The sequence below is a fragment of the Sapajus apella genome, unplaced genomic scaffold (genome assembly GCF_009761245.1).
Source record: "Sapajus apella isolate SASKATOON/1434 unplaced genomic scaffold, GSC_monkey_1.0 scaffold62, whole genome shotgun sequence".
NCBI classification, from domain to species: Eukaryota; Metazoa; Chordata; class Mammalia; order Primates; family Cebidae; genus Sapajus; species Sapajus apella.
Genome location: NW_022437002.1, coordinates 2,862,914 through 2,887,364, shown reverse-complemented (window position 1 = coordinate 2,887,364; position 24,451 = coordinate 2,862,914). Strand labels below are relative to the sequence as shown.

Here is a 24,451-nt window from a genome sequence, read left to right as displayed (position 1 = left end):
TTGTATTTATGGAATCACAGAATACTTATTTTTTACATCTTTCAATATTATACTTGTAATTCTCATCCTGTTATATGTAACTGTACTTCATACGTTTTCATTGTTGCATATTACTTCACTGTACTACATAGTATGCCACATTCTACTCTTAATGGATATTTATGTTGTTCCAATTTCCAGCTATTTTTATTATTTCTATTTTGAGATGGAGTCTTGCTCTGTTGCCCAGGCTGGAGCGCAGTGGTGATCTCGGCTCACTGCGACCTTCGCCTCCCTGGTTCAGGTGATTCTCCTGACTCAGCTTCCCAGGTAGCTGGGATTACAGGTGGGCTCCACCACGCCCGACTACATTTTGTATTTTTAGTAAAGACGGTTTCACCATGTTGGCCAGGCTGGTCATGACCTCCTGACCTCAGATGATCCTCCTGCCTTGGCCTCCCACAGTGCTGGGACAGGCATGAGCCACCACACCCAGCCCCAGCTAGCATTAACAGTGCTTCCGAGCCGGGCGCGGTGGCTCACGCCTGTAATCCCAGCACTTTGGGAGGCCGAGGCGGGTGGATCACGAGGTCAAGAGATCGAGACCATCCTGGTCAACATAGTGAAACCCCGTCTCTACTAAAAATACAAAAAATCAGCTGGGCATGGTGGCGCATGCCTGTAATCCCAGCTACTCAGGAGGCTGAGGCAGGAGAATTGCCTGAACCCAGGAGGCGGAGGTTGCGGTGAGCTGAGATCGCGCCATTGCACTCCAGCCTGGGCAACAAGAGCAAAACTCCGTCTAAAAAAAAAAAAAAAAAAAAAACAGTGCTTCCGTACTTCTAAAAATATTCCTACACATTTTAATGACAACACATATGCCTGAATTTGTTTAAGGTATATACTTAGGATTATAATGGCTGGTCACAGAGAAAGTTTTCAGCTTTCCTAGAAATAGCCAAGCTCTTTTCCAAAGTGGTTGGAGCATTTTTTTTTTTTTAACTTGAGTCGGTATTAGTAACCTATCTTTTTCTCAGGATTTACCTATTTCATTTAAAATTTCGAATGTATTGGCATGCAGTTTTTCATCACGTTCTCTTCTTTTTGATGTCTGAAGTATCGGTGATGATGCACCTGCCCTTTATTTTTGATATTGTTTGTTTGCACCTGTTCTTTATTATTCTTGGCCAGTGTTTTCAGGGCAAAAGTGGCTTCTGTGATGCTTTCCTCTCTGGGTTCTTATATATTTCCTTCTAACTAGCCCTGGTTGTTTCTCACTATCTTGTTAGCCCTTCGTTTATTTGAATATGTTTTTAAAATGTTATCAAACATCTTTATTTGTATCTGATGAGAGGTCTCAAAATCAGAGCCCTCTGATTCTGGAAGTCCATGGTCAAGATCCCTCTTTCTCTCACATCCAATCCGTCGGAAGTCCCATCAGCTCTACCTCTAAAGCAGATCCTGATCACGCGCACTGCTCTCTAGCTGGCATGCTGTTATGCTGTATTTCACAAGTGCTCTCTTGACCCAATTTTGAGATCTTGGCTAAAAACTCTCAATTCCTCTTAGTGGGCACTTTGCTGAGTCTGCACCCCAACCCCTTTCCTTACTGGGCTCTGACACTCCTGGGTCACGCCCAGGAATTCTTTGCTATACATCAAAGGATGAACCCTTCTTCCTTGGGTCTGTGAAATCACTCAAAATTCCCAAACCACAAGAAGCCCCTAGACCTGCTAACCCCACTCCACTTGCCAGACAGAAACTGCCTCCTACATTCTAGCTTTCTGTTCCCCTGTCCCTGGTGCAACACCCTACATGGCCCTGCATGGCAACTTTCTCCCACTTGATGCTGTAAGTAATAGAGTTCTGCTTGTCACCTCATCAGAGGTCAGTGAGTTCATCCTACCATCGTCAGCCCCTAATGTTATAACGGTAAGCTCCTCCCCCCCAGCTTCAGTCTGTCATCTCCAGCTTGAAGTCTTCAAGTAGCCGCCTCTATCCCTCCTTTCTATTACAGCCTGCTAGACTTCATCTGTCATAGAGCTCAAGTCATAAATCACATACCTTCCCTTCCCTGAATAAGATGCTCTTATCATTGAAATCAGACTGAAACTCAAACTTCTTCCTCTGGCTTAAAAGGCCCTGCATGGCTTTGCTCCTGCCCAACCTCTCTGACCCCAACCACTATTCTGCTCTTGTTCAGTCTCATACTCCTCATTCTTAGGAAATCTGGCACGTAGTAGGTACTCTCAAATCTTTGATAAGTGTCAGGTAAACAGAAACCACTCTAGGTACTTCAGACAAAGTGATTTAATTTAGGGAATTGGTCATAAAAATGTTGGAAGTATCAGTGAAAAAGGAACGTGGTATCATTTTGGGCTCACAAGTCTGTACTCACCGTCAACGCTGCTCGACTATTGCCATTGCCATTGATAAAAGTTAGCAGCTTGGACTCTGTCTGATACTAGTTCCAGAATCTCGCATGGATACATTCCATTGGCAGAACCCAGTGGAAATCCAACTCGAAGGATGTCAGGGAAATGTAATTTTTAAACTTTAGTGCTGGTGATTCCAGGAGGAATGCAGAAGGCCTGGGATGGGGTATGGGTGTTTGGTTCAGTGAGAAAGGCCTTTGAATAGCTCTGACTTCAGACCTCATGGGAATTTTGTCATGTGCCCTCTTTTCTGCCCTGACTCCACTTGTCCACGTTTCTGTCCATAAAGTGGCTTGGCCAGGGTCCATCATTCTGCACATCTTGGCCAGGATGCCTCACCTTCAGGCTCCATGAACCTTGCTGGGGTCAACAGCTATGGGGAGAACAGTCTCCATTTCCCCAAATCTGGGCCTCATGCACTGCAGAACCAAAATTGGTTCTGTCTGTTGAACCCAGAACCTCACCAAGCTGCTCATGGAAATGAAATTTGAACAATTCCGGCCTCCAGCCCATGACCGTGGAACTCAAATCCAGCTCAGGTTGCTGATCAGAACAGATGTCACGGCAGCCATTCCATGCTTCCTCTTATCTTCCTATGCCTCCAACCCATCCACATTTCCCCTTCCTACTCCAGAAGCCAGGAATGAAGATTATTCCAGAGAGTCATCTAGATACAGGGGCACAGCCACCTCCACGCCTAGAGTTTGGAGGAGTTAAGGTATAGTCTGAGCAAAGTGACAAAGAGGAGTTGAGAGGTTTTAGCCAGGATCTCAAAACTGGGTCAAGAGAGCACTTGTGAAATATGGTATTACAGCAGGTCGGCTAGAGAGGCCCTTCGGATCCCTAAATAGTCAATCTTTTTGAGCCAGGGATGTCAAGTCCAGATCCTGGAAGAAGAGTATGGACAGTCAGTCTTCCAGGCCAGTCAGGTGGTCCTCTGCCTTCACAGAGAATCAGCCCTCCAGAGCCAGGTGTAGAGTTCTTTTGCTTCACAGTCAGAGTGTCTTCCAGAAATGGGATTGGATAATCTGGAGCCAGGAGGGCAGAACAGAGCAATATCAGTGAGAAAGGGTCCTCCGAAAACAGGCTGCAGAATTTCAAAACGAGGAGCAGAGGAGCAGAAGGTCCTCTGGAGCCATGGAGTTTTCCCTAGAGTCAACAATGTTGTGGGACTATAAATGTCTCTGGAATATTTTCCAGAGCCAAGGACAGAGAAAATTCCAGAGCCAGATACAGCACAATTTTTAGGCTGATCAACAGTTGTAGTGTTTTCTAGAGCTAGAAATAGAACCTCTTGAAGATGTAGGATAATTTTTTTTTTTGCCATAAAGGATGGCATCTCTTTCAGTGCTGAGGGACACTGCCCTTCCTCCATCAAAGCCTGGAAAAGGCTGCGGAGCACTGTGCTGTGGGAGCCTCCAGTGACAATGAAGTGAATGTAGTCCATTTGTCCTTATAGATGTCACCTACTTGGCCTTTTCCACATGATATCTTGAACCTATGACCACTTCAAGATCCACAAACTCATGCAGAGACTTCATTAAAACATACTCTCACCTGTAATCCTAGCACTTTAGGAGGCTGAGGTGGGTGGATCACTTGAAGTCAGCAGTTCAAGACCAGCCTGGCCAACATAGTGAAACCCCGTCTCTACTGAAAATACAAAAATTAGCCAGGCGTGGTGGCAGGTGTCTGTAATCCCAGCTACTCAGGAGGCAGAGGCAGGAGAATCACTTGAACCTGGGGGGCAGAGGTTGCAGTGAGCCAAGATCATGCCATTGAATGCCAGCCTGGGCAATAGAATGAGAATCCATCTCAAAATAAAAATAAAAGTAAAACATAGTTTCCTGTGTTTCATTCTGAGGACCCTCTCCTCAGAGAACACGGGTGGCCGCATCTTACTCAGAAAATGTGCCGAAGCGTAGCTGGGAAACCAGTCTCCTAGCTGGTTCTCTTCTAGACCCTCAGATGGGACATAGCCCTTTGACTCCTACTGCTTTTAGAGGAGCGCTTCCACACAACAGAGCAGGTATGTAAAGCACTGATGTGCGGAAGAGTCCAGGTCCTCTTTCATTTTCAGCAAGTAGCAGATTCACCTCTTCTTGTTTTAGTGATTATATTGGCAAATCACTGTGATGCCCACGAGCTCCAAATACACCACACTGAGAGTCTTAGAGTCAACACACTGCTATGCCAAGAACATGGGCCTTGGAACCTGACAGGCTTGGGTAACACGGTGTGATCTTGGAGGAACTACTTTCTCTCTGGACCTTTCAGATAGGAATAACAATACCCACCCTGCAGGGCTGTCATGAATGTTTAATGTAACAATATGTGGGGCCGGGCGTGGTGGCTCACGCCTGTAATTCCAACACTTCGGGAAGCCAAGGTAGACAGATCATGAGGTCAGGAGTTTGAGACCAGCCTGGCCAACATGGTGAAACCCCGTCTCTACTAAAAATACAAAAATTAGCTGGACGTGGTGGTGCGCACCTTTAATCCCAGCTACACAGGCGGCTGAAGCAAGAGAATGGCTTGAACCAGGAGGCAGAGGTTGCCGTGAGCCAATACTGCCATCGCACTCTTGCTTGGGCGACAGAGCAAGACTGTCTCAAAAAACAAAACAAAACAAGGCAAAACACAAACAAACAAACCAGCATGTGAAAGCCCTAAGTATGCCCTGGCTAGAGAAGATTCTAGTCACTGTTCAATTGCAAGACAGACCAGATTTGGAAAAGTGCAGTGAGGGGGAAACTGGGTGCCTAAAATGACTCTGGTTCTGCTGGTTGACCCAGGTGTGTGACTCTGGGCACTCACTTGCTTTCTCTGGCCCTCAGTTTTCTCATATGTCAAACTAAAGGTTGAATAAGAGGATCCTAAGGGCATCGCCAGCTCTGACAGCTGAAGTTTCCTTGATTGGAAGATCTGAATGGAGTCTTTTGACATTTAAGAAGCCACTCAATTGTCCTGTCTTGGCTCCTTGGGAGAGGACATCTGTAACCACTGCATCAAGGATTTCCGTGAGTTTGATGGTATTCAGGTGGTATCATGACAGAAATCCAGGACTCTTGTCCCACTCTCTTTGTTTTGTGTTTTTCCTTGAGAGAGTACATAACAAGTATGTGTGACAAATGAGAAGTCAAGACACCACTCTGTGATGAGCGAAGCAAACACCAGGTAACCCAAAGCAGGGCTGTGCCATACTGGAGTCCTAGCCAGCCCTCTCTGTCCTCCTTAACACTCATGATAATATCATTACTATAGCTGATTGATTGGACAGTTACATGTGCCAGGCAACAAAACCTTATTTAATTCTCATAACAACCCAATGATTGCACTATAATGACCCCACTTACCAGAAAATGGGCCTCATCAGTCTTCAGAAATCTGACCCAACAGATAGGCAACTTTTGCTCCCTGCTGAGGGATAATAGGAGGGGCGGACATAGGCCTGAGGGGGGTAGCAGCCCCAGTTTCTAGGTTGTAGCTACGACATGACTAAAGAGATGGGAATCAGGTGCATGGCGGTTGGGAAGGAAGGGTAGAGGCTGGGAGGGATGGGTGGAGGCTGGGGCAAGGGTCATGGGGAGGGGGTGATGAGGGTTCAGATTTATGGAAGTGTATTTGGGATGAATGGGATGGAGCTCTGTGCTGAGTACTGGGAACCGAGATGAATCACAGCCTGTGTGTGTGTGTGTGTGTGTGTGTGTGTGTGTGTGTGTGTGTGTGTAGGGGGTGGGGAGCTGTGAAAAGAGATAGACATCTTTTCAAATGCAGCATGACTCTTGAAACAAAAGTTGAATACACAAGCTGACACCAATATCATATGGAAGGAGAGTGATGATCCTATCTGGTTGCCAGGAAAGCCCTCCCAGCCTCCCAGGTGAGCTGGTGCCATCTCCACAGTCACCTGAACTGTGGCTCCACGTCCTTTACACCTCCTCCTGAGTTTAGGTCTCTCCATCTTCACTCCAGCTAGGGGCCTCAGTCCCCCCTGCACTGCCTCTCCCCAGTCCCTGCAATGACTGGTCTCCTAGTCCCCTCCCCCACATCCTCCACACAGCTGCAAGAGTGGAGATCTTCCTAAAATGCAAACCTAATCATAGCCCTCTCCCCTTCCATCAACGAACTGCCTGAGAATGTGGTCCAAGATGCCTTAGCACGGCATTCTAGTCCTTTGGGATCTCATTCCTGCTTTCCCTTTCAGCTTTAAACTCCTCCTCTTCTCCAAGGCCCCCAACCCCACCATCTAATTTCCTACCTCGAGTGTTCCTTGCTTTTTACTGCCTGCAGTCCTTGCACAGGCTGTCCCTTCTGCCTCGAATCCCTTCCCCACCCTTCCTCATCTGGCTCTTTCAGGTCCTGGCTCTGCATGCTTTCTCCCAGCAGTCCCCCTGATCTGGTAGGTTGAGTAGGGATCCCTCCTCTATGTTCCCACAGCCCCCGTGCTCGCTCTCTTTTAGTCCTTACACACTGCCTTGTCATTTTCTCCTGGACTGCTTGCTTGATCAGACTGGGGGGGGGGGGGCTCTGTGAGGACAGAGGGGGAGGTGGACTCATCTTTGCCTCTGTAGAGCCCAGCGCTGCACCTGGATGCTGGAGGGTGCTCATTGCTGTTTGCAGGATCTATGGATGAGCGTGTGGTTCCAGGGTGTGTCGGGGGCAGGGGTGGTCTTGGCAAGGGACTGTGGGCCAGGTTGAGCGAGGGGGCCGAATGGGCGTTTTTACAGGAATTCTGACGCCTGGGCCAGCAGGAGCGGGGCTTTCCCCTTTCGGCCTGAGTGGGGGTCTCTGGGGCTCAGTGGAAGGGGAGAGGTCCCTGGGCCCCACCGCAGCCTGGAAAGAGGTGCGGACGCGGCTCTCCTCCCGGACCTTCTTCCGAGCATCCTCTGCAAGGCCGGCCTGGGCTGTCATAGCAACAGCCCGCCCCGGCGGGGACGCCGGCCAATGGCAGCCGGTTCTGGTGAGGTAATGTCCCGGTCTGGAAGCCCATTGGCTCCGCTGTTGCCTATGTCCGGGTCCCGGCCTGAGGTGGGAGCCGGGAGGAGGAGGACTGAGCGTGCGCAGGGAGCCGAGCCGTCTACACCGGTGGCGCGATTCCTCTCCCTGCACTGCCCATCGGTTCTGGGCCGGCTGCCTCTGTCCTTCTCTCTGCGTGCCTTACCTGTCCCTGGCTGTCTCGGTCCTTTGGGCGTCTGTCTCCCTGACTTCTTGAGGTCTCGGTGACCCCTTCTTCCTGCTCCGGTCTCTGCTCCCGGAGTCTCTGACTCTGAGTGCGCCTCCCCGTCTTGTCCAAACAAGGGCGCAGTGAGAGTTCCTTGACTTGCAGCCAGAAGGTGACTCACTGCTTCAAACCGCAAGGCCGCCCGGCCAGCCTCCGGCACCTTCTTCCCGAATCTGTGGGAAGCTCTGGCACACACACAGGCCAAGGGATTGAGACCCCGAGAGGCCCGGGCTGGCCTTTCCCTGGTCGGCTCCCCAAACCTTTGTTCTTGTTGACTTGCTGCCCAGTCAGGGAAAGGCAGGACAGTCTGGGCTTTGGGGAAGGGAAGGGGACAGATTGAGAGAAGAAATGGGCATGAGCTTCCGTAATGCCAGCAGGGGAGGTTAGACAGCTGGAGGGACTTGCAGAAAACGACAAAGGCATAGGCACTGGACCGAATGAATGAAAAAGGCAGTTGGACTTCGCTCTACCCACCCCTCTGTCTGTCTATCCATCAACACAACACATTGATGCCCATCAGTGCCAGGTTCTGTGCTTGGCGACGGCTGGGCCCCTGAGCGCCTGGAATCACAGCCCAGTCTGGGAGGCAGACACACAAATCCTGGGTTTCAATGGGATTCCAAAAGAAGGCAAAACTCACCCTGTCAGGTGGGTGACTTAGGCAGGGAAGCTTTGTGGAGGAGGTGGTCTTTGGGCTGGTGTTGGGGAGGATGGCCAAGAGCTTGTTTGGATCATTCTGGTCAGGGCACAATGACAGACCAGTCTGGAAAGATCAAGGGCGGTTGGAGGGCTCAGGAATGTGAATACCTGCATGGGGGAGTTTGCACTTGAACCCAGGGGCGGTTTGTCGCCAGCCAGGGATCAGAGCAGGGGAGAGATATGGTCAGGGTCGATTTTGTGCAGTCCTGCCAGTGACAGATTCTTGGCTGTCTTGCTCAGTGCTGCACCCTAGCCCAGGGTAGAGTGCCAGGCCCACAGTGAGTGTTCAGGCATTTGTCGAAGGAAAGCGTGAACTGAAGGGAGTGGTTGTTCTGATGGATGAAGTCTGGAATGATGAGGTTGCCTTCATGCGGTGGTAGGGGGCAGGGGAAAGGGATGGGCTCAAGAAAGGTAAAAGGCAGGAAGAACCAAGGGCCCTCCCGGTTTACTGGAGGTTGCGGGGGTGTTGAAGGCGAAGCTGCCTGGGGTAACACCTGTGTTTCTGGCTTGAGCAGCTGAGGGTTGGGGGAGAGGGAATATGGGTGGGGCAGATTTCAAGGGAAAGGTGGTTAGTTCAGAGTTGGAACCTCGGCTCTGAGATGCTTGTGAGACCTCTGGGTGGGGCCGTTCGTGGGAGAGGTCTGGGCTAGGGTGGCCTGCATAAAGGTGGTGGCTGAAGCCGTAGGTAGATATGAGTTGCTTCAGAACTGGGACATTTACAAGCAGGTTTCTTTGGTGAGGGGGTCCTTCAGAGCCCCAAGGAGACCTGGGTAGGAGTCAGAAGTCCTGGTTTTGGTGGATTCTGACACTGGCTTGCTGTGTTACCTTGGGCAAGTCTTTCTTCCCTGGGCCACTGTCCCCTGATCTCTCAGCAGAGCCTCTCAGAGGTGGAGAGGGTCCTGGACCACTTCTATGTGTGTGTATATATATATGTATATATATTGTTTGTTTGTTTGTTTGTTTTGAGACAGAGTCTGGCTCTGTCACCCAGGCTGGAGTGCAGTGGTGCGATCTCAGCTCACTGCAATCTCCGCCTCCTGGGTTCAAATGATTCTCCTGCCTCAGCCTCCCAAGTAGCTGGGATTACAGGGGTGCGCCACCACACCTGGCTAATTTTTTATTTTTAGTAGAGACAGGGTTTCACCATGTTGGTCATGGCTGGTCTCAAACTCCTGACCTCGTGATCTGCCTGCCCGCCTTGGCCTCCTTAAATGCTGGGATTACAGGTGTGAGCCACCATGCCCAGCCTTCTATTTCAAGGCCTCTGGATATGTTAAAAAAAAGAGATGTGCCCCTAACAGGGTAACAAAAATCATGGTTATTTACTATGTTCACATTTACACATTAACATTATGAACAGACACAAGGATTGTAAGGATAATGTCACTTGGTGGTTAAAGTCCAGACCAGAGTCATGTTGGGAAATTAGTCCCTGGTTCTGGCCTTGCTGGTTGCTTGGAGTAATTGCCCCTTTGGATAGGGAAGCTGCCTGGCTGGGGGTAGAGAAGTGGTGAGGGTATGTGGAGGCTGGAAGGAGCTGGGTCAAGACTTATGTCTGAGCAGGAGCTCGTAAGTTCTTGCTCTAAGCCTGGGCATTCATGCCCCTCTACTAATTCCTACCAGCCCCCAACTTGGAGTCTTTTCTCCAGGAGCCATCAGAGGCCATGCCAGTCCCAAAGCAGGCAAGAGCACTGTGGCAGTGCCCGCCACACCGGCTTCCTCTCCGGTTCATCCCTCAGCTCCTCCAAGATGAGAGCATTAGATGAGCTAGGCCCAGGCTCTGCCTTTAACTCGCTCCTGGGCAGGTCACTGCCTCTCTGAGTCCCAGGGTCTTGACATCTCTGTGTCCTCAAGCTGCAGCCTGTTGGCTGGCACCAAGTACGTACGTCCTTAGTAAATGTTGGTTGAGTTGAAATGAATGGTGAAGCGGTTTATTTCACTGGAGCACGGGTTGAGGGAACAGTGGTAGAGAGAGATCATGCTGTTGGTGGTGTCGAAATAAGATCACGCCGGCAAATGTGCTTTGGAAAAGGGGAATCAAATATTTGGAAAGTCAGTACTGTATCATATTTGACCCAATGCCCCTAAAAGGTTTCCAGAGTAAAGAGTAGACACAAAATGAGCTTTTCTCCCACTAAATATTTTTTAAAATTTCACAAGAACTAATCATAAATACACTCTGCTTAGCCCAGTGGTCAAGAACTAGGACCTAGCCAGGTGTGGAGGGGCGGATCGCTTGAGGTCAGGAGTTTGATACCAGCCTGGTCAATATGGTGAAACCTTGTCTCTACTAAAAATACAAAAATGAGCGAGGCATGGTGGTGTGTGCCTGTAGTCCTAGCTACTCAGGAGGCTGAGGCAGGAGAATCGGTTGAACCCGGAAGCGGAGGTTGCAGTGAGCAGCCTGGGCGACAGAGTGAGACTGTCTCAAAAAAGAACTGAGGTGGGCGTGCTGTTTTCAAATCCTGGCTCCATCACTTTCTGGCTGACCTTTGACAAGTGACCCAACTTCTTTATATATCAGGCTGAAATGTAAACTGCAAATAACACCATTACACATCTCATGGGGTTGTTATGAGGATTTCATGAAGTATTAGATGTAAAGGATTTAAGAAAGTGCCTGGCCTGTGTGAACATTTCAGAAATGTTAGCTTTTATTATTGTTAGCAATGATAGAGCGTTCACGAACCCCTCCCCACAGCTGCCTGCTCTTCGCGGCTGGTGGGTGTGGCGGACGCTCCGGGCGGGCCCACTCTACATCCACATCGCTCCCCTTCCTCTACTCGGGGCAGTGGTGCTCAATTTGGGCTGCACATTAGAATCAGCTGGGAGCTTTGAAAACGCCCAGTGTTGGAGCTGTAGCCTCAGAATCTCTGAGAGTGTGATCCAGGTCTCAGAGACCCTTCCAGATCAATGCCAAGGTGCAGCCACAGCTGAGGACCAGTGATCAAGGGCAGCGCTCCTCAAAGCCTGGACTCCAGACCAGCCGCATCAGCATCACCTGGGAACATCTTAGAATGCAAATTCTCAGGCCCCACGCCAGAGCAGCTGCAGAATCAGAAACTCCAGGGGAGTGGGGCCAGCAGTCTGTTTCAACAGCTCCCCCTCCCCTGGGGGCTAAAGCTTGAGAACCAGCCATCTAGCAGCTGAGAGGACAATGCATGCTTTTTAGAAAGCCACTGCTGTAAACTGCATTCTGTTATTCCCTGTCTGACATGAATAGGGACCAATTCCTGCCCCCTAATAACCATACCTTTTGTTATCCTCGGCTGCTTTATATGTATTCTCATATTTAGACCTCAAAGCAACCTAATACCAGTCACTTCCCCTCCGTTTGCTGGAATGAGGAACTTCTGTGACCCGTCCAAGGCCTCATAACTAGTTACTCCAAGGCTAAGTCCCTCTGACCTTTGGCCAAGCAGAGAAAGAGTCTCGGGTTCTGTTTGAGACCCTTGTCAGTGGAGGGGCTGCGGGTCTTGCCCTTCCTCTGGGAGACCCAGCTACTCCTCCGTCCAGATGTTGTAAGGAAGAAGAGAGGCGTGGGGAAGGGAACACTCTTTGAGATCTTTAGTCCTCTCAGGTATCCCAAGAAACATCTGAGAGTTGCAGACTCAAAGGTTAGAATACGAGGGGAGATGCCTCCCAGGGGTCTCCTGCCCCACAAGTCGGTGAGAAGCTGCACAGCGCTTGGTGCAGCACCTAGCAGAGTCAGCACTCCCAAACGTTAGCCACCGTCATTGTGAACCACACAAGATTACTGATAAATGTAGATAGCAGGGTGCTATTTTATATTTACTATTCTTTATTATTGCTTTACTTATACTTTTATTGTGGTAAAAATACACATAACTTAAAAGGTCTTTCATCTTGTAAGTTTTTCCATACAACTTCCAAATATAGATAGTGCTGCTGGCGCAGCTGAAATGCTAATGCTACCCTAGTTATCGGGTGGGGCATATGGAAGGACCACTGGCCATGGAGTGGGCCAGACCTGGGCTTAAACCTCAGCTTCATCGCCGATCTCTGGGGCTGCGAGCCTTTGGTTTCTCCTCCTTTAACTGGGAAGCATATGACAGAATGTATACTTCTTTGTAGACATGAGGGTTTATTCTTGTTGAGGGAGTTGGTGGCCATCTGATATGAATGAAGAATCAAAGCCTGTGCATTCTCAGCCTGAGACAGACTCCCCGCCTTCAGATGCATGGACCAGACTCATTTCTTGCCTTTTAATAACCAAATGTGGAAAGGCATCCACCAGGAACATGCCTGGCCTCTCTCTGTCCCTCCCTGACTCCCGCCCAGGGAGCTGACGGGCGAGTGTGGGGTGAGGGACCTGCTCAGCTTGCCTCCCACTGGGCATAGCCTGTGTCCCCAGCACAGCCTGCCTGCAGAGGGGCTTATGTTCTGGGTGGTTCTTCAGTAGCAGCTAAGCTCAGCAGGCTAGATTTGCCCCTCCGGGGAGGTCTGTGCTTGCTCAGCACTGCCAGGGACAGAGAGGATAAGTCTAATTCAGAGGTGGGGGTATTCACAAGCCCATTTGGCTAAAGCTGCCTCCTCCAGGAAGCTTTGTCTGTGACATCACTTCACGTTACTGGCTTTCCAGGTCACCTGAGCATAAGCCACATTCCTCGTGGCAACCCACAGAACACTCACCATCTCGACCCTGGTCTCCTCTGGCCTCATCTAACCTTACTTCACCTGTGCCCCTCCCTGTCACTTCATTCCAGTTACACTGACCATGCTGATTCTGGGCTCCCCAGGCTGGCTCCTATCTCACGGCCCTTGCTTGGAATGTTCTTCCAGCAGATGAATATGAATGCATGACCATACTTAGCCACTTAGCTTTTTTTTTTTTTTTGAGATGGAATCTCGCTCTGTCACCAGGCTGGAGTGCAATGGTGCAATCTTGGCTCACTGCAACCTCCGCCTCCCGGGTTCAAGCAATTCTCCTGCCTCAGCCTCCCAAGTAGCTGGGACTACAGGCACCAGCCACCATGCCCAGCTAATTTTTATATTTTTAGTAGAGATGGGGTTTCACCATGTTGGCTAGGATGGTCTTGATCTCTTGATCTTGTGATCCACCCGCCTCGGCCTCCCAAAGTGCTGGGATTACAGGCGTGAGCCACCACGCCCAGCTGCTAGTTAGGTCTTAAGTATCACACTCTTGGCTTCTTGAGTGCACCACCCCCTCCCCCACACCAACCCCTTGACATTTCATTCCCTTTCCCTGCTTTTTTTTTTCTCTTTAGCACTTACTACAAATACAGTTTATTTCATTTGTTTACTTTGTTTATTGTATCTCTCCCACCAAAATAACCACTCCATGGGACTAAGGGTTGTTTTCTTTTTTCATTGTGATATCCCCAGTGCTTAGTGCTCAGTAAGTACATAGTAGGTGCTCAGTAAACAGTTGTGAAATGAATGAATAGAGCTGGTATTATTCTGCCCCACCATCTGACTGTCACCCGTATGTTCCAAAGTCAGGAGAGGCACAGGGATGCCACCTTTTGAGTCCCCTCACTTTCTGGCTGTGCCCAGGTCAGTGTGGCTGAGTAGACACAGTGTAGTTTGGGCAGTGCATCCAGAATGCCTGAGTTTAAATTCCCATTGGAACACCGTCTTAGCTGTGCTTCTGAACTGCTCTGCACCTCGTGTCCCCATCTGTAAAATGGGGATGATGAGATCACCTCCCTTATAGAGTTATTGTGAGAGTTGAGGAAGAAATACAGGTACGGTGCTTAGAACATCGGCTGGCATAGGGCAAGTGCTCAATAAATGTCAGCTGGCACTGATCGGCTTCATGGTTTGGAGGAGGTGACCACTTCCCCTGCCTGCATTTCAGGATGGGTTGGAGACCAGGGCGACAGGGCATATGGCCTGGCCTTGTGGACGCTGACGCCCAGGATGAAACCAAGGGGCTGGGGGGCAGTATCTGAGACTCAAGCCTGGGCCAGGGAACTCGAAGGGAGGTGGCAGCAGGGTGTGGGTGTGACAGTCTGTAGCTGGGCCTGCTCAGCAGCAGTGGGGGCAGGGATGCTTGTCTGTGTGATCTCAGGTATCCAAATGCCACAGGTGCCCTTGGAGACCTGTGGACAGGTAGACTGGTTGTCTGGATGGTGACCTGGCCTTTCACTTCCCCTGTTGAGTCCCAGGATGATGAGACCATGAAGGGCCATTTCTTCACCCCTCACCTATTCCATAAACAGCACAGAGCCTCAGGGGTAGGCTCCAGAGGGAGTGGTTTGGGAAGCAGTGGGATCATGGGCTGGTCCCTGGGACGTGGACCACAGTGACCAGGAACATCTTTGCACTTTCCTGGGTCAGTTTTGTGTGTGGTGTGTGTGTGTGAATTTGTGAGGACATGGGTATACATATGTGTTTGTGTGTGCATGTTAGAGCAATTGCTGACAGCCATACACACAGACACACACACACAGAGCGCAAAGGCTGGCCCTGCTGTCAGGAAGCTCTCGGGGAATCTATTCTCCTTCACAATGCTTGCTCTCAGATGTCAGGCTGGAAATGTCAGCTCTGTGCTGCGTGCCAGTCCCTGCTCTGAGTAGGGAAAGCTTCGTGCCTCTCAAAGACCCTACTCTGAAAGGCATGGACAATGCCAGGCCAGGACTCCTAGCAGAGGGGAGGGATTTAGTACAGGGGTTGGGGGCCTGAGTGTAAACTCAGGGATAAACCAGGCCTGGCAGGGACTGGAAGTCCACTCCCCAGGGGGCAGAGAGGCAATGCTCACTGCACATGAGAACGATCTGTGACATTTATTACATGCAAGGTGTGCATCAGGCAGCCCATGGACATCACCTTACTTTTCAGATGAAGAAACTGAGCCTCAGAGAGGTTTGGAAACTTACTGAAGATCACACAGCTGGACGATGGCAGATGAGGACTGACCCATGAAGCAGGAGGTAGAAGCTTAGAGAGGATAAGTGGTTTATTTAGAGTCACTGGCATGTTCATGGCAGAGCTGGGATGTGACTCAGGTCTCCCTGATTCCAGAGCCTCTGCCCTTACCACCACCACACCCCTCAAGCTCGTGGGTGAGCCAGACACCTTGGGGATGTGCGAAAGGTGGCCAGAGGAGGGAAGGACTGACTCTGCCCAGAAGGGTCAGTGAGTCACGGATGACAGCTGGGAGGGCTCCAGGGAGATGAGGATGGGGGAGGGCATTCCAGGGGAGAGAAGAGCGAGAGCAAAGCACAGAGGCGTGAAATAGGGTGCCGCGTTCTGGCAGTTTATGGCTGACCCATTGAGCAGGAAGACAACCTCCACTTCTCTCTGCCCCCACCCCCATCCTGGTTCAGAAAGCCTGATTGTCCCCACTTCCCTCCGCCCCCCCTCCCGCAGGCTCCTGGGATATGGACAAGAAAGGAGCTTGTCTTTCCTGGCTCTGCTGGAGTCCTGCCGCGGAGGTTTGGTTACCATGACGACGGGCTCCATGGAAACTTGCAGCCGGCCTTTTCCAGGATGGGCCTGGACCCCAGCCCACCTGCTGATGCATTGCATCCCCTGACCACAGGGTCCCGAGGAGGTGCCCGGGGGTGGTCATTTGGCTGCCTGAGCACCCACCCCTCCACGGTGCCAGGGGCAGGGAGAGAGAGTCCTGAAGGGCAGCAGAATGGGATTCTGGCATGCAGAGGCCGTTGGGTGGCTTCAGGATCCTGCATCAATCCAGGACATGGAGACCCACATCCTCCTATATTTAGACAAATTGGGAACAAGTCTTTACGTGGCTGCTGCTCGATGTCCTGCCTGTTCTGTTTCTGTGTCCTGGTCCGCTTCGGTCCTGGTGCTGCATCCTCTTCCCTCAGTTTCTCCCTGGCCCAGCTGTTCTCTGAGTTCTGATCTGTTCACTCCACCGCATGCACACCATGCCCCAGGAATGCCCGGTTTCAGAGGATTGCCAGGCTATGGCCATGAAGCTTGCTTTCAGACTGGCCTGGGAGGGGACCCTGAACTTGACACTTGGTAGCCATGCAACCTGGAACAAGCTGCTCCCTCTTTCCCAGTCTTGGGTTCCACGTCTCTAAATACGTGCTTTATGGGATTGCTTGTTCATCCAACAAACGTGCTTAATGATGTCTGCATTTATTGAGCGCTTTTTATTTGCATTGAATGCATTTGTTATGCTAAGAACTGCACTTACCTCATCTCACTTTATCTTTATGACAACCCCATGACACAGGATTCTTATTCCCAAGTTGTTGGCAAAGCCACTGAGGGGAAGAGGATGGAGGACCCCATCCAGGGTCACACACGTGACGGAGCAGGAAGGAGAACACAGGTGTGTCTGACACTGAAGTTGCCCTCTTCACCACTTCATTATTTGGTCGGTTAATTTCTATCATGCACCAACGATGAGATGACCTGGTTTCTGCCCTGATGGAGCACCTACTGGGGGAGATGGGAAAAAAGAGCAAAAAATACAACGTGTTATGAATAGAGCGTTGAGAGAGTTAGAGCATGATGGGTGGGGACGATGCTCAGGGACGATCCCTCTGAGCAAATAACACACAAGGATGAGAGATCCGCATAACGGGAAGAGCCAGACACGAGAGGGAAGAGAGACCCAGGCAGGGACAAAGGCCTTGCAGTGGGAATGGGTTTGCTGTGTCCTCAGAGGAGCTTGGAGGTGGTGAGCGAAGGGCAGAGAGGCCTGCGATGAGCCAGGGAGGCAGGCAGAGGCTCGATCACGCAGAGCCTCGTGGGCTGGGATAAGCGGCATGGTTTGTTCTAAGGGCAGTGGAAACCATCAGAGGGTGCTAGGCAGGAGAGTGAGTTGACCTGGCATGTGAGAAGCAGCTGCCTCTGGCTGCTGTGTGGGGAGTGGGTAGCAGAGGGGCATGAGGGGGCCAGGAATACATGGAGTCTCCTGGTTGGAGATGGTGCTGGCCACGGTCGCGGAGGGAAGCTGCTGAGCTTGACTGGCTTGGACATAGAGTAGACAGACCTTGCTGAGGGACTTGTAAGTAGCGGGTGGGGAACATGAAGGCAGAAAGCAGAGCTCCTCGTTTCTGCCTTGAGCGACCAGGTGGTGCTAATATTGCTTACTGGGCTGGGGAGACTCAGGTGGTGCTGGCGGTGGGATGCTGGACAGCTGGGTTTGTGCAGGGAGAAGATCCAGAGCTGATTTTGGGACATGCTGTGTCTGAGAGGCCTGAGAGACAGCTGAGTAGAGATACTCAGGTCTGGAGTTCAAGGAAGAGGTCCGGGCTGCAGATACAAATTTGGCTATTGACAGTGTAGACATGAGGACTAAAGCCATGGAGCTTGGTGAGATCAAAGGCGGAAGTGTAGATGCAGATGGCAGGATAAGAGGAAGGGACAGGAGAGGCGGGGAGAGGAGCTGGGAGGAGAGAAGAGGAAAAGGAAGAGAAGAAAGGAGAAGAGAGGAGGGGAGGAGGGCTGTTGGAGCCAGGAACACACCTGTGCTTACCTTTTACTGGTGTGGCCTGTGCTTCCAGCATGTGGAGCGCACCCTGAGTCCAGGAGCACTAGCCTTGGAGGCATGGGCAACAGCAGGGACTTTGCCAGTTTGGCCATTAGAACCTGTGTGGGGACGTTAGGCCAGGGGTCAGAAGAGGGTGCTTTGAGGGGTCCAAGGAGGGGCAGCCCTGCTGGACTGAGGGTGGAGGCCACGGCCTGACAGATGAGTTCCTCCTAATGAGGGAGGAGAGAGGAGGAGGTGTGGAGGTGTTGGGCTGTGGGGTTTGGATGGTAAGCAATGTGCAGGAAGCAGGTGGCGGGGGGTGTCGAGAGATGAAAGAAGCAGACATTCGGGGCCAGGTGGATGCGGATGCATGCTGTGGCCCAGAGCTGGAGGCAATAGGCAGCTTCCTTCCCTGTCCCCGTCCTCATCCTGGTAGGAGCCTGGGATTCCTGGAGACAGCCTGGGGGCTTACACCAAGCCCTGGTCTTAGCTGAGCTGCCCGACTGACCTGGTAACCATATGGCCCCCAAGGGAGACAGCACGTGTGGGTCCATGCAGGCACATCAGGGGCAGGGGTACGGCTCTGCAGGTGCCTGGGACAGCTTGGAGCCTTGAAAGTTCTGGACTTGGAGACACTTGTGAGCTGTGGGCCTTGGGCAAGAACAACTGGCTGTATGGCGCCTCGGGGTCTCACCTGAGCAAAGGTGATAATAACATGTGAAATATACCCTGCCAGTCCCCAAGCTCTGCCCAAGTGTGAGAGATTATTAGTGCTGCCCAGGCTTTGAAAAGCTGTGTGGAGGGTGACCCTAGTTTTATTGAAAGAGAGAGAAAGAGGCAGAGACAGAAAGAGTGAGACAGAGAAAGAGGAAAACAAGATGTATATGGGCAGGTAGAGACAGAGACAGAGTGAGACACAGAACAGGAACAAGAAAGATAGCTATGGAGGCCGGGTACGGTGGCTCACACCTGTAATCCCAGCACTTTGGGAGGCCGAGGTGGGTGGATCACTTGAGGTCAGGAGTTTGAGACCATCTCGGCCACATGGGAAGCCCCTTCTCTACTAAAAATACAAAAATTAGACTGGCGTGGTGGCAGGAGCCTATAATCCCAGCTACACTGGAGGCTAAGGCAGGAGAATTACTTGAACCTGGGAGGCAGAGGTTGCAGTGAGCTGAGACCATGCCACTGCACTCCAGGCTGGGCAACAGAGCAAGACACCGTCTCAAAAAAAAAAAAAATGATACGGGAGAGGAAGAGAGGTAAAGAGACAGAGACACAGAGCTAGAGAAACAGGAGACACAGGCAGAGTAAGAGAGAGAGAAAACGTTTGAGAGCAAGAGAAGGAGAGGGAGAGACAGAGACATGGATACAGGGAGAGGAGGGTGCAGCAGACGTCATATCTGGGCAGTGAGACTTCGAGTGATTTTGACTTTCATACGTTTGCTCATATTATTTTCTGATTTTTCTCTATGTCTACTTAAACTAATTATCTTTAAAAAATGGTTCCTAGATGTAAATTGGGTTTTAGAAACTTTCTGCAATTTGGAAGTATCTATGAAAAGCTTTACAATTTGCATACAAATTGACCCAGAAATTTCTCTTCTTAGAATTTATTCAAACCAAATAATCATGGATGTGCCAAGGATATGATTACAAGGATGTCTTGGAGTTTCTAATAGCACCCCCCAAAAAACCTTTAAAAATGCCAACAAACAAACCCCTTACCTAGATGTACAAAATACTCGAATAAATAAAAGATGGTCCATTCACAGAATGGATTTCTAGATAGCCTTTAAAAGGATGAAGAGGGCCGGGCGCAGTGGCTCAAGCCTGTAATCCCAGCACTGTGGGAGGCCGAGGCGGGTGGATCACGAGGTCAAGAGATCGAGACCATCCTGGTCAACATGGTGAAACCCCGTCTCTACTAAAAATACAAAAAATCAGCTGGGCATGGTGGTGCGTGCCTGTAATCCCAGCGACTCAGGAGGCTGAGGCAGGAGAATTGCCTGAACCCGGGAGGTGGAGGTTGCGGTGAGCCGAGATCGCGCCATTGCACTCCAGCCTGGGTAACAAGAGTGAAACTGTCTCAAAAAAAAAAAAAAAAAAAAAAAAGGATGAAGAAGGTAACTTACTGGTGTGGATATTCACGACGTTAGGTAAATAAAAAAGCAAATTTCAAAAAGGCACAGTATAACTCAATTTTGTTAGAAGAAGATCTGTCTGTATGTGTGCGTAGAGAAATACCTGCAGTTTTGGTCTCCAAGGTGCTAAGTTCGTTGTGCAACCACAAAAACGACTAAAGTTATTTCCACTGTGGTCTGCGCATTAAGAATTCTGACACATAGCTGCTGGTGGTGGCTTTCCTGTCTTTTGCTGTCCTCAGAGGAAATGGAGGACAGCTGCTCATGGCCCAATGTGTGATAATCCAGCATGATTTTGATGGTCATAATTAAATCACACCTCATCCATGTCAATTCATGCAGACAGAGCCCAGCTATTTTTTGTTAACCATCCCACAGAGGCTATAAGCAGATGCCACCCATTCAGAAAAACAACCTCTCAACTTTTTACAGGCTTTGTGACAGTTTCATTCCCTTGGTAGTTGCAGATAGAGGTTTAATATCTTTTTAGATATTGACTCTGGGGTTTATTCACTGCAATCAGGCGAACACCATTAACAGGTGTATCAGGAATGTCTACTCCAGGTAGGCATAACTAAAAGGTGAGATATAACCCTCAAGACTCAGGGCTGGGCGCAATGGCTCACACCTGTAATCCTAGCACTTTGGGAGGCTGAACTGGGTGGATCACTTGAGGGTCAGAAGTTCAAGACCAGCCTGGCTGACATGGTGAAACTCTGTCTTTAATAAAAATACAAAAAAATTAAAAATACTAAAAATTTACCTGTTATTACAACACCTTTCAGACATTTCAGATTTACTTACCGTCTCATCTCATTCCAGAAAGAATTTGAGGTGGCTTGCCAAATTATATGAATGTAATGGGGTAAAGATAATTGAGGAAATCAGGATGAAGGAAGGCCAAGGCTATATAAAAAGGACAAAATCAGTGAAGTTAGTAAAGAAACCGCATGCCTTAAAGTTCTGAATATTTACTAGATGGGGACATCAGTTTCGCTTTGATCTTTCTAGCAGCCTATTTTCAGCATTTAACATGATCAAATATAGAGCAAAATGTAAAGAAATATAAACTTTAGGCAGACACTGTTCCTTTTCTTCTAAGTTCAACTGTTATTATTGTCTATGCAAATAAAGCTTGGCTTTTCTCTTAAACCTCAGGAAAATGGATCCTTCCTCTCACGCCTGCGATTTCTAGCCAGTGGAAAGTCGATAGGCTGCTCACTGACCACAGCGGCGCCCCAGCTTTCTCTCCTGAGTCTAAACACCACGAACGGAACGCAGAGGGAGGCTCTGTTCTCAGGCTCACGTGCGGATATCTTCTTGGTAGAATGAAAACAGCCCTGGTTATGTCAGGGAAGGCTTTAAACTTCCTATCTCCAGCTCTGTCCAACATTTCCAGTTTCGTCTTCTCCGTCTCCAAACAGGAAAGATTCCACTATACCGCTGGTCTCTACCCAGATCCAGTCTGTGCCCACTGTGAGGATGATGTTATTCCAAGTGAGATGTTACCTTGGCAACCAACTTACCAACTCACTCAATTAACCAGCTTCCTCTCTGTAATCAATACTCATTAGCGCTGAATCACTTCTTCACTTTGCCTTGCAATTTTAACCACTCATCCGGGTCAATCTGTTTTTTAATGGTGACAGTCATCTCTCCTTTGGAATATGGAAACTCACTTGAACCCAACAGAACTCCTCTCCCTGGGGCCTCTGAGGAGGCTGTCATCCCAACTCACGCTCACCCAAGGAAGTACCAGCTGGTGATCTTGGTGGCGTTGGCAGCGGAACCTCCCCAGTGGCTTCCAGCAAGTCACTGGGGCCTTGCCCAAAATGGAGCTGACGAGGAGGAAGGTGGCACCTGCCATTCGAAACCACAGAGACGGCTTCTATGCACCCAAGAGACTCCTTGGAGGCTCCAAGGGAGAAATACTACCATGTGATGGTTAATTGTAGACTGACGTGATTTGAGAACAGAGAGAAAAAAAATGTATTATTAAAAACCAAAACAGTCTATTCCACTTCCCACTCTGCTTCTAAGACAGGGGATGGGGGGTGGTGGTGTAATTCATGTCTCAGGGAGATAAAATTCTACACAACTTCCTTTGCTGCACAGAGCCCAGTGGGAGATGAGGGGGACAATGGGTATTCCGGAGGCTTTACAGGTTTTCTGGAGCTGCAGCTTCACAGGGGACCCGGAGTGGGTGGCCTTTGGTGGAGCAGGAATATTTTGTGGGTCTCCAGAGGCTGATAAGAGAGGAGAGGGGGGTTGAGTTCTAAGGAAGCGGAGCTCTGAACGTGGGGAAGGCGGGCTGAGCACTAGGGCGGTGTAAAGACTTCTTGTGGCCCTAAACTTCATGAGAGTCAGCTATGTACACACGTGTCCTGGGTAAGCGGTGTTGGAGATAGATTTAGGGAGCAGGAAAAGAGGCCTATTCCACCATTGGAATGTGATGCAGACAGCAATAGCACTGCTGGCTGGCAAGATGACCCACAAAAGGAAACAATTAATTAATGAAAAGCATTGTCCTAGGCACTGGAAATTCATTAGAAATTGAAGCGGAAAGATCCCTGCTCTCAAGGACTTGAGTTCTAGAGGCAGAGGCAGAAAACAGGCCAGGAAACAAATGAATAAGCACTTCAGGTATCCTGAGTGCTGTGAAGATAATGACTCAGAGAGAACCTGGTAGGTGGCCCCTTTAGATGGTGTGGGTCAGGGGGCCTCTCCCGGGAGCTGACGTTTGATTTGAGCTGAGAGCTGAAGGATGAGGAGCAGCCAGCTCATGAGAAGCCCGGAAAGAGTGCTCCAGAAAGAGCAACCCCCAACTGTCCTGGCCAGGCATTCATTTTCTCCACCAGAAATGAATGCTCTCTACTCTGAGTGCCTTTACATCGACTCCAGGCTCTCTCAGGGGCCTTTTGTTTTCTTTTTTTTTTGAGATGGAGTCTTGCTTTGTTGCCCAGGCTGGAGCGCAGTGGTGGGATCTTGGCTCATTGCAACCTCCACCTCTCAGAAGTGATTCTCCTTCTGATACAGACCCTGTTTCCAGCCCTTAAAAACACTCACCTTCATTGGTAATAAGAATAATAATAAAACCAGCACACCTATGCAATACCATTTTCCTCTTGTACATTTAGAGGGTTAAAAAAAGTAACTGGTGAGGATCTAGTGAAACATCTCTCTTATACGCTGCAGGTGGAACTGTGAATTGGGAACCGCTTTGAAAGCAACTGGAAAATATTTATCAAAGGCCATAAAAATGTTCCTATTTCTGGAACCGGTAATCTTATTTGGGAATCTGTCCTAGGGAAATAATGTAAACTATGGAAAAATCTGTGCACAAAGATGTCAGTTGAACGTTATTTATAAGAATGCAAAGCAACACTGTTTCATTGTGCTATTGCAAGAGAAAGGTTGTGATGGGTCAACCCAATGGTATATGGGGTCGCCATGAGAGCTGACACAGCAAAGCCATGTCTTTGTAGTCACATGAATCTTGGCTCAAATTCTGACTCTTCCAGTTTCTTTTTTTTCCCCTCTTACTTCTTTTTCTTTCTTTCTTTCTTTTTCTTTTTCTTTTCTTTTTTTTTTTTTTTTTGAGATAGTCTCACTCTGTTGCCCAGGCTGGAGAGCAGTGGCGCAATCCTGGCTCATTGGAACCTCCGCCTCCCGGGTTCAAGCGATTCTTCTGCCTCAGCCTTCTGAGGAGCTAGGATTACAGGCTTGTGCCACCACACCTGGTGTATTTTTGTATTTTTAGTAGAGACGGGGTTTTGCCATGTTGGCCATGCTGGTCTTGAACTTCTGACCCCAGGTGATCCACCTGCCTCGGGCTCTCAAAGTGCTGGGATTACAGGTGTGAGCCACCATGCTTGACCTGACTCTTCTAGTTTCTGCTGTGTGATCTTGGTCATGTTCTTTAATCTCACTGGGCCACTGGGCCTTAGTTTCCTCACTGATAGCACAGGGATATAATTCGTCTTATTTTTCACGAGCAGAGAAAAGTCATTTCCATGAAGAGCTAAGAAGCGTTCCAGGCAGCAGGTGGTCAGCGCTCCAGCAACCCTCCTCCTCCCGCACAGTGACAGCTCACCAAGCACTTTTACTTCCACAATCTCACGCAGTCTTGACAACCTCAGGACGATTATTTCCACTTGGCAGATAAAGAAATGGAGGGTCAGTGAGTGGACAGTAAAAGTCAGCCAGCAGTTCAGAGGGGTACTCAGGACTTGTCCCCAGGGCTTCTGACCTTTGCATGTGCTGTGGCAATCTCTTCTGCAACTCCTAGGCATCCTTCAAGGCCCAGTTCAAATATCACCTCTTCTAGGAAGCCTCTCCTGATACCTCCCTGTATATGTAATATCCCTCACAGATATTACTCTGTGCTCCATGGCACAGGGAAGCTTGTGATCTGGAGGCATGCATGGGGCTTTGGTAGAAAGTTTAGCTCCAGATTCAAGGCCCAGCTTCCCCCTCCCCACCTCCTGAGAAGATGGAGTTGTAATTACTCTGGTTATATCTCCCTCCTGAT

The 24,451-nt window shown here is 49.7% G+C and overlaps 1 protein-coding gene and 1 long non-coding RNA gene across 2 annotated transcripts in view; one reads left to right on the top strand and one right to left on the bottom strand.

Moving 5' to 3' along the window:
- The window catches only part of SDC3 (syndecan 3), a 93,898-nt gene extending 71,956 nt beyond the window's left edge, over window positions 1–21,942 (top strand). Inside the window, exon 5 of the mRNA XM_032246661.1 lies at window positions 21,079–21,942. Within this exon, the coding sequence (XP_032102552.1) occupies window positions 21,079–21,494 (416 nt within the window). The 3' untranslated portion in view covers window positions 21,495–21,942. The remainder of the gene's footprint in view (window positions 1–21,078) is intronic.
- Window positions 3,178–7,968, bottom strand: LOC116529152. The gene is made up of 2 exons (XR_004259408.1): window positions 7,579–7,968; window positions 3,178–3,442 (listed from the first exon to the last, which is right to left on the bottom strand). It is a non-coding gene; the product is annotated as an uncharacterized LOC116529152 (long non-coding RNA).
- Window positions 21,943–24,451: the final 2,509 nt, after the last annotated feature.